Here is a 15305-nt window from a genome sequence, read left to right as displayed (position 1 = left end):
AACGAGAGAGAGGGGTGTGTGTGAGAGGGAAGGCGTGCGTAAAGGGAGCTGACAAAAAGCAGCAATCATGGGCCGGCAGTGACAAGAAGACAAGAGAGACCCAGAGGAAGTGTGGTGTTATGTGTGATGTGGGGAGTGCTCTTTTTCTTTTCATTTCATGAGTGGAGACAAAGTGCAATGCGGATCGGAAAGCCCTGTCGGGGACGTGCTCTCAATCTCTGCAAACCTCTCTGTGTGGCCCTGGCGTGCATCCTTTTCTTATACGCGATAGAATTGGTCCTCTGTGCTAACCTAGCTATCATCTCTGTCTGCCTCTATTTGACCAATCATAACTCCCACTAGATTCAATCAGCTTTCTCCACTGTTTGCAGACGCAGCATGATCTGCATCATCATCTTCTGCATCCTAAAATCTACATAACTACTGCTCGCTTTATAATCTGGAATCCTGGATATATATCAACTTAGGACGGTACGTCGTATTTAGCTAGGAGATCGATCGAGCACTTTCCCATAAAATCACTTTACAACTACAAGCACTGTTCCGCCCTGCGTTTTTCAATCATCTTCCTTTGGAAGATGGTGATAACTGTTGTTTCAACGCTTTGGAGCAAATTTGAATATCTATGAAAACTCTGGACATTTGGCCCTGACAGTTCGAATTCTGAAAGTTTTTAATTACATGGATCCATATTCTTAAGGGCTTTCAGAAGTAATCTCGCACGGATTTTGACAAAATATGAATCTTCATGCTCGAGATCAAGAAAGGGAAAATGATAGTTCAGAAAACAGAGGAAGAAGAAAGAAGATGAGAGAGAGCACGACAGAAAAATACACTTTTACTTTTTCTGTTATTCTTTTTCAATGAGTCTTTATGTACAGATACATGTATTTATACTCTCTCAATAAACCACTATGTGACAAGTGTCTTATACAACTAATACTCCCCCTCAAGATGGAGTGTATAGATCAATAACACCCATCTTGGAAAGTAAAAAATGAAACTGCATTGATCCAAGAGGCTTAGTAAGAAGATCACTAAGCTGATGGGAACTTGGAACATGTAGAGTTTTAATGGTGCCAGCTTGAATTTTCTCACGAACTAGATGGCAATCGATCTCTATGTGTTTGGTCCTTTCATGAAAGACCGGATTGGAAGCAATGTGGAGGGCTGCCTGGTTATCACAAAACAAAAGGGCAGGCTGTGAATGAGAAATACATAGAGCAGAAAGTAAAGAAAGAAGCCAAGTCAGTTCACATGTAGTTGATGCCATCGCCCTATATTCCGCTTCTGCAGAAGAGCGTGAAACAGTCGGCTGCTTCTTGGATTTCCAGGAAATAAGAGCATCTCCCAAGAAAACACAATATCCAGTTACTGATCTACGAGAATCAGGACATCCCGCCCAATCCGAATCAGTAAAAGCCTTAAGATGAAGTGACGTATGTGCTGAAAAAAATAAACCTTGACCAGGAGAAGATTTAATGTATCTGAGAACTCGGTGCACAGCATCTAAATGAGGTTGTCTCGGTTTATCCATAAACTGACTAAGCACTTGCACAGAATATGCTAGATCAGGTCGAGTAATAGTCAAATAAATCAAACGACCTATGAGTCTCCGATAAAGAGAAGCATCTGTCAAAAGAGGACCATCATCCTTGCTTAATCTGATATTTTGCTGCATTGGAAAACTCAAAGGCTTAGAACCAAGAAAACCAGATTCTTCCAAAATATCAAGAGCGTATTTTCTCTGGTTTAAAACAATTCCCTTAGCTGAACGTGCCACTTCCAAGCCAAGAATAAACTTTAAATCTCCAAGATCTTTAATCTTGAATTTCTGATCAAGAAACTGTTTTAAATCCAAAATGGATTGCAAATGATCTCCAGCAACTATTATGTCATCGACATAAACTAAAAGAGCAGTAAAAGTTGTTGAAGTTTGAAGAGTGAAAAGAGAATGGTCAGCTTGAGATTGAACAAATCCATAAGAAAGTAAGGCTGAAGACAACTTGGCAAACCACTGTCGAGAAGCCTGTCGAAGACCATACAAGGATTTATTCAGTTTACATACACTATGCTCCCCCTGTCTAGAAAAACCAGGAGGAATTTCCATGTAAACCTCTTCATCCAAATCGCCATGAAGAAAGGCGTTATTAACATCTAACTGATGAAGAAACCAGTTCTTTGAAGCTGCAACAGCCAAGAGACAGCGAACACTCACTAGCTTGGCCACGGGAGAAAAGGTTTCTTGAAAGTCAAGACCTTCAATTTGGGTGTAGCCTTTAGCTACCAACCTTGCCTTATACCTCTCAATGCTGCCATCAGACTTATATTTGATTTTATACACCCATTTACAGCCTATAGATTGCTTTCCATTAGGTAAAGAAGTAAGAGACCAAGTATGATTATTTTCTAAGGCACTAATTTCTGCAGCCATGGCATCACGCCAATGAGCAAGCTGAACAGCTTGTCTAAAAGTTTTGGGTTCAAAATGAGAGGAAACTGAAAGTACTAGAGACTTGTAAGAAGGGGAAAGTTTATGATATGACAAAACAGAATCAAGAGTATAAGGAATTGAAGTTGTCTTACCATGTCCTGCACTTGGTGGATTGGAAAAAGCATGAGCATTAGCTAGTCTGCAGTGATAATCTTGCAGGTAAGATGGTTGCTTACGGACTCTAGAAGATTGTCTGAGAACTTGAGAGGGCTGAGAAGAGGAAGAGGAAACATTTTCTATGGGAGGAACAGAATCTGCAGATGAATTAGAATTAGGAATATCTGCAGGAGTAGGAGCAGATGAAAAAATATCAAGGATAGGATGTGGTAAAACAAGAGATTTATGTGAAGAGGAAGGAATTGGAGTGGAAGAGGAATCAAGCTGAAAGGGAAAGATATTCTCATGAAAGATTACATCTCTTGAGATAAACAAAGAATTAGTATCTAGATCAAATACTTTATACCCTTTGACACCAAAAGGATATCCAAGAAAGAGACATTTCTTAGCACGAGGATCAAATTTATGTCTATGGCTGGATATGGTGGAAACAAAGCAGAGACAACCAAAGACTCGTAAATGAGAATAAGAAGGTGTTTTAGAAAATAAGATTTCGTATGGAGATTTATTGGAAAGAAGAGGTGTAGGAGTTCTATTTATCAAATATGTAGCTGTCAAGATGCATTCACCCCAGAATTTAAGAGGTAGAGATGCTTGAAACATTAAAGATCTAGCTACATTTAATAAATGTTGATGTTTCCTCTCTACAACCCCATTTTGCTGTGGTGTTTCTACACAAGTCTTTTGATGTATGACTCCCTTAGAAGCATAAAACTCAGGCATATTGAACTCAAGACCATTGTCAGACCGAATGTGTTTAATTGTTCTATTGAACTGATTTTCTGTTAAGGCAAAGAAGGAAAGCAAAAAATGTCTTGTTTGACTTTTATGATGCATGAGATAGACCCATGTACACTTAGAATAATCATCCACAATAGTTAGAAAATATCTAGAGCCATCAATAGAAGATATGGAAAAAGGACCCCATATATCACAGTGTATTATTTCAAAGAGAAAATGAGATACACTTTGACTTGAAGGAAATGAAAGTCTGTGCTGTTTTGCTAAGGGACAGACTGTACAAGGAGAATTGTTGACATTGGACAGCTTTATGGCAGGAACAGTTTTATTAAGAAGAAGTAATCGAGGTAAAGAAAGGTGACCTAGTCTATAATGCCACAAATCAAAAGAAGAAAAATTGACAGAAGCAACTTTGGGTGTCAAACCAGAAGAGGTGACATCAATCTTTGAGCAAGATGAAAAATCCTGTAGCAAGTAATATAGACCAGCTTTCTGCTCACCCTTCCCAATCATCTTCCAAGAGTGTAGGTCCTGAATAAGACAGAAATTGGGTAAAAATATGAAGGAACAAGATGAATCAGCAGTAAGACGATGAACTGAAATGAGGTTGAAAGAAAAGGCAGGAACACAAAGCACATTCTTTAGTACTAAGGAATCTGAAAGATGCACAGTACCTATATGAGTTACATGTGCAATAGCTCCATTAGGGAGTTTAACGGAGTGATTGATGGGTGAAAAAGCAGAAGTAAGCAAGGAAATGGAACATACCATATGGTCGGTTGCTCCACTATCAATGATCCATTCGTGAGAAGAAAAATGAGAAGAAGAAGAAGATGAATTAGAAGCTTTACCTGACAGATTAGCATAATTTTGGATATCTGAAATAGGTGTTGGTAGTAAACCAGCCTGATTAACTGCAGATTGCAGGAAATTGGGCTGATTCACTACAGATTTACAATCTGAGGTACATTGAAGTGAGGCAAGCAGCTGCTGACATTGCTGTTGTATAGTTGAAAGTTGTGCACGATCAACTGAGCTAGTGTCTAGACTTGAAACACTAACTTGATTCACAACTCCAGAAGAGAAATTCTTGGCTTTGGCAGGCTTCCAATTAGGTGGATAACCATGAATCTTGTAACATTTATCCACAGTATGACCATTATAACCGCAATGGCTACAAACCACTTTATCTTTGCGAGTAAAAGGTTTACCACCATTCTTGGGCATAAAAACAGGAGCACTGACCTTAGTGGATAAGGCAGTAGAAGTGCTGAGATGTTGTGTGTTACTCATAGAAACACCTCTCTGTTTCTCTTCTTGTAAGGCCAGAGAAAAAACTTTACTAATGGTAGGGAATGGTTCCATGAGTAAAATCTGTCCTCTGAACTGAGAGTAGCTATCATTCAGCCCCATTAAAAACTGAAGAACATAGTCTTCTTGCTGATTTTCGAGTGAGGACTTTGTGGCAGTGCAAACACACACTGGTTTGCAATTACATGCCCCTAATGGTTTAAGAATGGATAGTTCATCCCAGAACCCCTTCAATTGAGAATAATAAACACTGACAGAGTGATTTTCTTGTGTTAAAGCAGAGAGATCTTTCCTTAATTGAAAAATCCTAGGGCGATTACTTTGAGCAAAACGCAAATGTAACTCTTTCCATATATCAGCAGCAGTATGCATGAATAAAATTGTAGAAGCGATGTCTGGAGAAAGAGAGTTGACAAGCCATGAAATTACCATGTCATTGCAGCGTATCCAAGCATCCAAGCAAGGACTATCAGCAGCTGGTCTGAGGAGACTACCATTCACAAAAGCAGTCTTGTTCTTCGCACTAATAGCCATGGACATAGATCTCTTCCATGTATGGAAATTATTTTCCGTAAGTAGCTGTGTAACCAGCATAGAGCCTGGATTTTCTCCATGATGAAGAAAATAAGGACTAGAAGAATCATCACAAGGATTTGAATGGAAGGGATCAGACATTGTGTCTGGAAAAAAAAAACCTAAATCAAGATTGTTCAAGAAATCGAAATCTTGAGAAAGAAGATGAGAAATTGCGGAAGTGTGGAGTCAAAAACGGAAAGATACCGTCTGATACCATGACAAAATATGAATCTTCATGCTCGAGATCAAGAAAGGGAAAATGATAGTTCAGAAAACAGAGGAAGAAGAAAGAAGATGAGAGAGAGCACGACAGAAAAATACACTTTTACTTTTTCTGATTTTGCATTAGGCACTTGGAATTGGAATGAGTTTCTAATCTGAGATTTTTTACCTCAAACACGTGATGGGTTCTAATGTTTTGTCATGATCTTGGAGTTGGTGAGCAAAAGATGCTATACAGTGCTTAGAGAAGTCATTACAGTAGTCATGATCCGTTCCAAAATAATGATGGGAAAAAAAGAGGACAGTAAGAAAGAAACAGTCCCTACACAATTATTGGAAGAGACATATATAGATGATATATAGATCCTCAAGCAAGAAGTCATGTACTGTCGATCGATCGAGGACTCCAAATTTGGAAACGCCAACGGATCCATTTCCCTCGTCGGATGATGATCAGTTCAAATTCTGAGGACGTGATCATGATCAATCCATGTACTATACATCTTCCACTTCACCCCCCTCCTTTTTCATGAACTCAAGAAAAACTGTTGTTTGAAAATGAACGAATTTGATGAAATTATCTACAAACTATATTCCGTGTAAGTATTAAGAAGTTGAATAAAAAAAATAAAAAATGAAAAAATCGTCTCGAGTTATTGTATATATTTGAGGACCTTAAATCAAAGGATGTGAGATTATTACACATGAAGTAGTTCCTATAACATTTATTATTATTCCATTAAATTTTTTGAAATCATTGGACTATGCCGGCGTTTGTATGTCAACTTCAGTATCTCAACTCATCTAAAACCAATCATTGATGAGGTCTACTACTTTTTCAACATATCTCAACTTATTTCATAAATTTAATTAACACATATCTCAACCTAGTTACATTTAAACACATCTCAATAGAATTCACAAAATACTACCATTCACATATCAACTAAGATCATCTGAGATCATATCAGATCACCTTAGTATCTAAACGTAGCTTAAGGGTCGTTCATTGCTAACTTGGGTGCAATTGTAGAGATCATTGTCCAACCAACTTCCAAAGGGTTAGGAGCAATTGGTGTCTAAATTATAAACTTGTATTTCTGAAACTTGAATTTTACATTGAGGGAATGGTCAAATAAATAGATACAAAGAATTAAGCTATCTATGGTAACTAATTGAGTATGGTATGAATTTACAATTACAAAATTAACGTCTAATTTCCTAAAATCATGGTGTTGCTAATTTGAAGGAGATCTTTGCCGATTTGTGGTAAGTGAGCTGTCAATACTCCCCCTTAAGTTGGCGCATGAAGATCCGTAATGCTTAACTTGTGTGAAAAATGGTGAAAAAGTTTTCGTCTTAATGCTTTGGTGAAGATGTCGGGAACTTGCTCGTGGGAGGAGGTGTGAATAATTGTAAAGAGTTTAGGCCGAATTTTATCACGAATAACGTGACAGTCAATCTCAATATGTTTAATTCGCTTATGAAACACATGATTATGAGCGATATGAGTAGATTGATTGTCACAATATAGGCTATAGGCTCGGAGTGAGAGACACAAAGGTCATTCAGAAGCTGTTTCAACCAAGTGAGTTCGCAGGTGGTGGCAACCATGATGTGGTATTCAGCTTCAGCAAAGGAACGGACCACTATCGCCTGTTTTTTTGTACACCAGGAAATAGGACTGGTGCCAAGTTGAATGAAATAGCCTGTGGTGGAGCGACATGTAGTGGGGCAACCAGCCCAATCTGAATTAGTATAGGCAATAATTGGAGAATGTTGGAAGAAAAGGAAAAAATACCTTACTCTAGATATCTTTTGATGTAACGAAGAACTCAAGTGGCAGCCTACATGTGAGGAGCACAAGGAGCGTGCACGAACTCACTAAGAATGTTCACAACAAATACAATATTAGGACGTGTGATAGTCAGGTATATGAGACGACCAACAAGTCGTCAATAAGTATAAGGATTTGGAAGAAAAGTGGCGTCGTGATTGGTGAGCTTCAAGTTTTGTTCAATGGGAAAGGGAGCAATCTGAGCACCAAGTTGGCCACTATCAGATAAAATGTCAAAGCGTATTTGCGTTGATTGAGGAAGATTCCATCCGGTGAGCCAGCAACTTCAAGACTAAGAAAATATTTGAGAGGACCAAGATCTTTGGTCTTGAAGTGTGTGGGGAGAACACTTTTGAAGACCTCAATTTGTGAGTGATCATTTCCGACAACTAGAATATCGTCGACGTAGACAAGAATAATGGTGATATTAGTATAAGTGACCAAAGTGAATAAAGAATTATTTGCCTGAGATTGAAAAAAACCTGCATCAAGAAGCACAATAGTTATTTTAAAAAGCTAGTTGCATGAAGCTTGTTTGAGGCCATAGACGGAGGCGACAGACACGAGTCTCCCTTTTGGGACAGTAACCAAGAGGAGCAGTCATGTAGACTTTCTCATGAAGGTCGTAATGTAAGAAGGCATTATTGATATCAAGTTGTTTAATAATCCATCGTCGAGAAGCAGCAACAACCAATAAACACCGGACATTAGTTATCTTGGCAATGTGAGCAAAAGTCTCATGGTAGTCGAGACCTTCAACTTGAGTATAGCCTTTGGTGACTAACCTAGTTTTGTATCTTTCGACGATGCCATCTACTTGTGCTTAGTTTTGAACACTCATTTGCAACCAATGAGTTTCTTTCCAGGAGGAAATGGCTCAAGCGACTAAGTGAAATTATCTTCAAGAGTACGAAGTTCAGTAGACATGGTGTCGCGCCAATGGGTGTGACGAATAGCAGTGAAATAACAGGAAGGGTGAGAAGTACCTGAAGGCGATGCAGCAGGAGAGGATGTAGTAGGCTCCATGTGTATTGCCGAGCACAGGGGTGTACGCTGATGGTTTCAACGTCGATTTTGGCGCCAAACCGAGAGCCCACCGACGTCTACCATGAGAGCTCAACACTGGCCGAAACCACTTGATTTGGGAGAGAAAATCGATATTATCGATCTCAATGCAATGCGGTTCGGTTCTTCAGTCTGCCGTTGGCGTCTCTGTGACGGAGGAGGGATGCCACGTCCATCGTCGAGTGAGAGTAAAAGCTTAGGGTTTAGGGTTGCAGAGGAAGACGAAGATGCGAGGAAGAAGAAGAAGAAGATGGGGGTTAATGAAACGTAATTCAAAACGGCGTCGTTTGGTTTAAAGACAAACGGCACCGTTCTAGATATGTTTTTTTTTTTTTACTTCCACTTGGGAAAACGACGTCGTTTCACTTAAATAAGTGAAACGACGCCGTTTTATATACATATATTCAAAAAAAGAAAGGATTGGTCAGTTCATCGGTTTCCTAGGGGTTCAAACCTGTGCCGAACCATCAACATTGATTTTCCCTCAAATCCTCTCGCCTGTCGACCGGCTCTTCACTGGTTTCGACCGGTTCCTGAATCCGGCGGCCGGTCCACGTTGGAGATGGTCGGTCAGGCCGGTTCCTATACAGCCTTAGCCTAGCATACATAGTCCTGAAGATATGTGGGTCGAGTAGTGGTTCGACGAGGACAAATAGGAGGAGGAGGAGGAGGGTCAGAAATATTAGTAGAGGAAGTGGGAGGTGGAAAAATAGGTTTAGAAACAGGGAAGGGAATAACAGGGAGAGATGTAGGTGAAAAATTAGGAATGTCTTGGAAAGAAAATTGTTGTTCATGAAAGGTTATATCACAAGAATATGGGGAGGCAAGAGGGCTTGAGGAAGAGGTCATTTGGACGTGAGAAAGAGGATCGGTTAGGCTGATACCATGTCAAAATTATAAACTTGTATTTCTAAAACTTGAATTTTACATTAAGGGAATGGTCAAATAAATAGATACAAGGAATTAAGTTATCTATGATAACTAATTGAGTATGGTATGAATTTACAATTACAAAATTAATGTCTAATTTTCTAAAATCATGGTGTTGCTAATTTGAAGGAGATCTTTGCTGATTTGTGGTAAGTGAGCTGTCAATAATTGGTGCAAGAGTCGAATAATTGATAGAAAAAGTCCTTCCGACTTGTAAGTTGGTGCAAATGATTTGTTGTCTGTATTATTGACATAGCATAATACAGACAGTGTAGAAAGTGTTCCGATCTAGACAAGTTTGCAAAATAGTCTCCCTCATGGGCCCATGGCAACTGTTAATACGAGCAATTGGTAAAAGACATTCCTTTGACACGATGGAGCCCAACAAATCATGGGTCCTGATGGTGTCGAGCTTGTTATTTACAGCCCATGCTGGTGTTATCCAGAGGCCCAAATTTGAACTGGGCTAGTTAACATGAGAAGGAAGCTCCACCTTCTCTATTCATGTTCCCAGAATATTCACCGATCGATAAAACTTTAGGAAATTTTATTTTTTTGAGGATATATTTGACTCTACGCTTCGGCGAACTTAACTATTGTGGATTGGGTTTGGGTTTGGGCTTGTAGTAGGTTGGGCTTCTACAAGCAAGCCCAAACTATGAGTTACGTAAAATAAAAATCGTTTTCACACTTGAAATATTTATTTTTAGTCCCATATAAAGTGAATGGGTTGAAATAAACATGACTTGACAATATTGTATCTCAAATTCGATAACAATACAGAACAATCTCATTCATTAATGTTGCTCAAAACAGACATTTCCCCACTTTAAAGCATTGAGGTGCCTTAAGCAAGCAGGTATCCTTTATCCTTCCAACTTGTTTTGGAATCAAAGCTCATGTCCCAAAAAACAAAACAAAACAAAACAAAAAACCTAATGGAGTACTAAGATAAGTCGCCGGTTGTGTGCTTTAGGTTGTTTAATTTATGCCGTTTATTGCCCAGTTTACTGCTTGTATCTCAACCTTCCAAGCTCATGATCAGCATCCGTTAATATAAAATGGAAAATGATAAACTTATAATTATTTACTACCGCACACCTCATACCCTATAAAAAGTGATAGGTGTGGAGTGTGAAAGTAAATAGTAACTGATGCATAATAAATCTCTATTTTTAATAAAGTGGTACAATCATATTAGTTGATTTAAAATAAATTGTAAAATAATTATAAAAGAATTGTAATTATATATCATTATCATGAAATTTGATTGTTTCCGTTAAATTAATAGGCAATAATTTTGTCTTGTTTTGTGATATGTCATTTCGATCTATATGCAAGAAACATTTGCTTGGACCATAAGTTATTTAATTTAGTTCTTTATTTGGCTTGAAAATTTTGCAATTACTTAACCACTTCCGGCCTTCACGTCTTACCCACTCATGGACGGACAACTTATATATAATAACCATACGTAGAGCGTGAAGCGTTTTTTTCGGAATTCTTAACCACCACCTTCTTGTTGGTTAGCAAAGAGCAGCTTTTAATAACTCCCAAAACACAATTAACAAGGCAATATAATACACACATAAGTAATATAATGCACATGTGAGAAATGATATTTGCAGTCATGAGTGTGCAAGTACCATGCAGTCGTTTTGAAAAAAATAAATAAATATAGAGTCTACATGAAAATAAATTAATTTTTTATAAATGAATCCTACTCTTTTTCAAAATGACTGCACGGCGTTTGTGCATTCTACTACTGTATGTAGCATTACTCCATTCATATTCTTTATAGAGATAGCAATTTGTATTTGTGGGTGTATTCGTATCGTGTCGTGTCGTGTAGACAAATACTAATTAATATTAATATCACATATTTTCAATAATAAAAAAAAACATATAAGATCACGGGTTTCATGACTTAATTCACAATTGATCTGTTTATTAACTGTGTCTTATCGAATTAAACCGTTTTGACCCAAACTAATTTATATTAAATTTAGATCCACTTATTTTGTATCGTATTGGTGTGGTATTTACGCGTCCATCCCTAACAGGCAACATGCGGGATAAACCTATATCTAAAATATGGTTCCAAGTAAAATCAAGTTTTGTAATATGTACAGCCATTTTCAATTGCGAGGCACAAGTCTTTTAAACCAGTTACTTGTCTATTACTTGTTGTCCTTTTCGTGGATCAAAGCATGCAGTAGTGCAGAGTCCTGATGATATCACAGTGCAGCCAAGCAAAACCTCATGCCTGTCCACAAGTTGAAAAAGAATAAAAAATACTGGATGAACCCCTCGACAATAAAGAACGCTCGGCTGCTGCTGCTGCCTTGGCAGCAAACAAATGAATTAGAAAAGGTACTTCTTTCCCGCCAGATTAATGACTGTCCTGGGTGTCGACTCTCTTCCCCACCCTGATGGCTCTAGAATCCATTGGGACAGGTTCAACACATGGCATAGTTTGTCTTATTTTGTGTTGGAGTTTCTTGCTGCTTTTTAGTGGTTCTCTTTGTTTTCTTTTGTATTGTTGCAATCTAATTCAGAACGGCCCCCCCAACACAAGTACTACTGCAGATAAAATAACAGTTTTTCTATCTTTAATAAAAGTCTGCAATTTTAGAAGGAAAGGTGTCAGGAGAATAAAATTAAACAAGTGAGCATGAAAGTTGCATTTTGGGGAGGAGGACTGTTGGAGAATATAATATCTCTAATCCCTATGAAAGTCCAACACAGCATATTAATCTTTTGAACATGGAACCATCACAGAAACAACTGCCTTACCGCGATGCTTGACACGTGTCTTAGATGATTGATTGCTCCCACCTTATAAAAAGAAAAGAATGAAAAGAGAACAAACATCGGATCAGAACAGCATAAACTGCCGCAGTTTGATCGAAGTGGTACAAGGGGACCATGTTGTGGCCAATTCAATGATCAAAGAACCTCAAATGGCTGTCTGTCATTTTCCCCATCCCTTGATGATCTCTCTGGTCAGAGCATTTTAACGAAATGGAAACTGGGTTACTGTTGGGTCACCTAACAAAATCATAATGAAGATAAAGTGGGGGCTACCAAACGATGATTATGCGCATAATGATGACATTTCTCAAGGCGTTCCTATGCCCAAAACAAAATCAGGTTCTAAATAATGACATATCTCAAGGCATTACAGTCCTCCCTCCCTCTAAAAAAAAAAAATATTAACTCCAACTTTAGACTTTCTGGTAGCCATTTGGGAAGAGATTAAAAGAAGCTACTTTTCGTGATTAGCGCCTGAATATTACCATTGGATTCTCCTTATCAACTGGGTTTTAACAAACATTTGACCTAGATGGCTAATAGAGTCGAGCAATTCCTTGCAGTGGCTTGGAAACATCTGTACCCCATGTTCTTCCATGTTCATAGGCAATTTTTAATCCGCACGTACCAACTCTCTCTCTCTCTCTCTCTCTCTCTCTCTTTGTGGTGGAGGCACATCTATACAACTTTGATTGTCTATTATCTGCAACAGCTTTATTCTATAGAAAAAGAAGGGTTGGAGAGGATGGTATCAAGGAATCAGAATTCTCTTTTTTGCTATTTGCACAAAGCTCCACCATGCAATAAAGTAGCATGATTGTAGTCCTTATTTACCTTTCCCGAAATTTATGGTATCATCTACATATAGTGGACAGAAAAAGAGCTTACCAAATCTAATTCATATTCTTTTGTTCAGAGATTTTTTTTTCAAGGACTTTGTCAGCAATAGTGAGGGTCACAAAAAGGTTCGCATTTTGATCATTTGTCACCAAGTTACAACCTGATTTTGCTTAAATTGTTTCTTAACAAGGATTGGAACCATAAGTACTTTGCTTTACCGGCCGCTTCCTCGCTAATTACTTAACGATTAATGCACTGAAAGATGGGAAGCATTTGTGATGCTTAAATTCCACTCTACAACCACTTCTTCATTTGTCTCTAAGTCATGGTTTTCGGCTAAGAAGCATTCAAAGTCAGCCTGCATTAATATAAAAATGATAGGTGGTCGCATCATATTAAGGATTTAGCAATAAAAAAAACTCCAGCTGCATGCTTGCAAATTGCAATAAAAGCATGAGAAAGAAGAGGAATTTCCCTCGGTTGGGGCTGAGGATCGGAGATTGGGACCATTGGGTAAGACTGAACACAGGGAGGGATGTAAGACAAAACGATTCAAAATTGTCAAAAGTTACAACCTGAAATTGTCAAGCTCCATGGTGACGTGAGTTAATGCTCCTTAATTTTCAAGAACACACGTAGAAGACCAGCGACTAAAGCCCAGCTATAGAGGTTGTTGGTGAATTTCAACATGATTAGATCAGATTATGCAAAATTTTCCATTATTATTTTTCATGCATCTGGATGCTTAATTATATAAAACATCGATAAACACATGTTTGTATTAATGATTTCTTATTGGTAGAGAAAGTTCTATGATTTAAAATAAGGTAACTGCTAGCAAGCATCATGTATTCCGAAAAACAAAGAGGTATATGAAAGCAGGAGTTGATTGTTTCGTTCGGATCACCTGTACTATCCATGCATTATTCTGAAAAAAAAATTACTTGCCTGAAAAAATGATAGTTCGTGTTATAATTTAATAATGTTTTCTTTGCTTTTCTCAGGGCATAGTGTGCTGAAATGTTCAGGAGGTGGGAAAATGAATCCAATCATTCCTCTTATTATTTCAAGCAGAAAAGAAAGAAGAAAGAGTGGTAACCCAGATGGATTATTGATTCGTGTGGTTTTAATTTAATTATAGAGAAGCTTCTCTACTTTGAAAACTTATCAATTAATGGTTGGTTTTGGAGGAGGGTCCATTAATATATTAATGTAACTACCGGATGCCAACCTGATCTCAGCTCATAAATCATGATGCTCCAACTATAGCAGACCTCATATCATATCAACATTATGATCTATATATACCTCTTAGAAACATGGAGTATTATATACCCATAAAATAAATAATGACATGTATTTCTTTTCTAATTATACTGATCTTAGAAGCAAATGCTATGTGCATGACACATACCCTGTGCCCTAGTCTTTTCTTAGGGTTTTCCTTGATTTTTCTTCTCTGCTTTTTTGGTGGACACAGTTTCTGAATGAAAGTTAAACTGCAGCAGGTCACCTACCAAACATGTTTAGCCCATTATTCATAGTCACTGATCATGATCATGCCCTTGCCTTGGTTTTGTTAAAAACACACACAAACACATATATGCATGCATACACTCTTCATATTAAGTTAATCAGTATACCATTCAAGTGGCAATGTGTAGATGTGAATCCGATTGGTGGGGGTGGGAGTGGGAGTGTATTTACTCCCTTGATTAGGAATAAAGCTATACTTAATGCTTGTCAATTACACCCGACTCTTTATTTAGGAACAGTAAAGTAGCTGCACCTACTTTTGAGCAAAAGCCCACAGAAATGAATGGCATCTTACCCTACAAATTAAGGGTACATGATGAGTACATCTCAGAGTAGATTTCCATGATATCTGCTGAACTTTTTACGACTTTATGCTGTCTTATTTCGCAAAAGAAAACTAAAATTTGGATTTAGGTAAGATACTAAATTGATTATTTAAACCCAATTTCAAGCTTTTTAAGTCTGGCAGAGAACAGATATGCTACTTTTTAAGTACCTTGCAAATTGTGTAGGCTTGAAAAGCTCTGGTTCAAGATGGGTACCTCCAATTACAGAGTCTATTATTACTGTTCAATTATTATCGAAGTTAAAGAGGTAAGAGATGATCGGGTTTTCCAAGAAAAGACTCCCCGTGTAGGAAACCGAAAAAGAAAAAGAAAATAGTAATAAAACAGTTAAAAAGACAGAGCCTTTCAAAGCCCAACGAAAGCTGGTCAAAGCTCAAATAAACACACACACAGACAATGGTAGCTCAATTTGTTTAACTTCTTACAATGTTCACAAATAATGGAAATGCAAATCCATCTATCCTTTGCTCTTAAT

The 15305-nt window shown here is 37.9% G+C and overlaps 1 protein-coding gene across 1 annotated transcript; it reads right to left on the bottom strand.

The window, feature by feature from the left end:
- Window positions 1-3672: 3672 nt before the first annotated feature.
- On the bottom strand, window positions 3673-5327 carry LOC109000797. Its single transcript, XM_018977796.2, has 2 exons — window positions 4204-5327; window positions 3673-3883 (listed from the first exon to the last, which is right to left on the bottom strand). Exons 1-2 carry the CDS (start codon window positions 5255-5257, stop codon window positions 3849-3851), a joined length of 1089 nt encoding a protein of 362 aa, XP_018833341.1. The 5' UTR covers window positions 5258-5327; the 3' UTR covers window positions 3673-3848.
- Window positions 5328-15305: the final 9978 nt, after the last annotated feature.

Source organism: Juglans regia, chromosome 3 (assembly GCF_001411555.2).
Source record: "Juglans regia cultivar Chandler chromosome 3, Walnut 2.0, whole genome shotgun sequence".
Classification (NCBI taxonomy): domain Eukaryota; kingdom Viridiplantae; phylum Streptophyta; class Magnoliopsida; order Fagales; family Juglandaceae; genus Juglans; species Juglans regia.
Note: the sequence above shows the minus strand (reverse complement) of the source record. Positions and strands in the feature narration are given on the sequence as shown.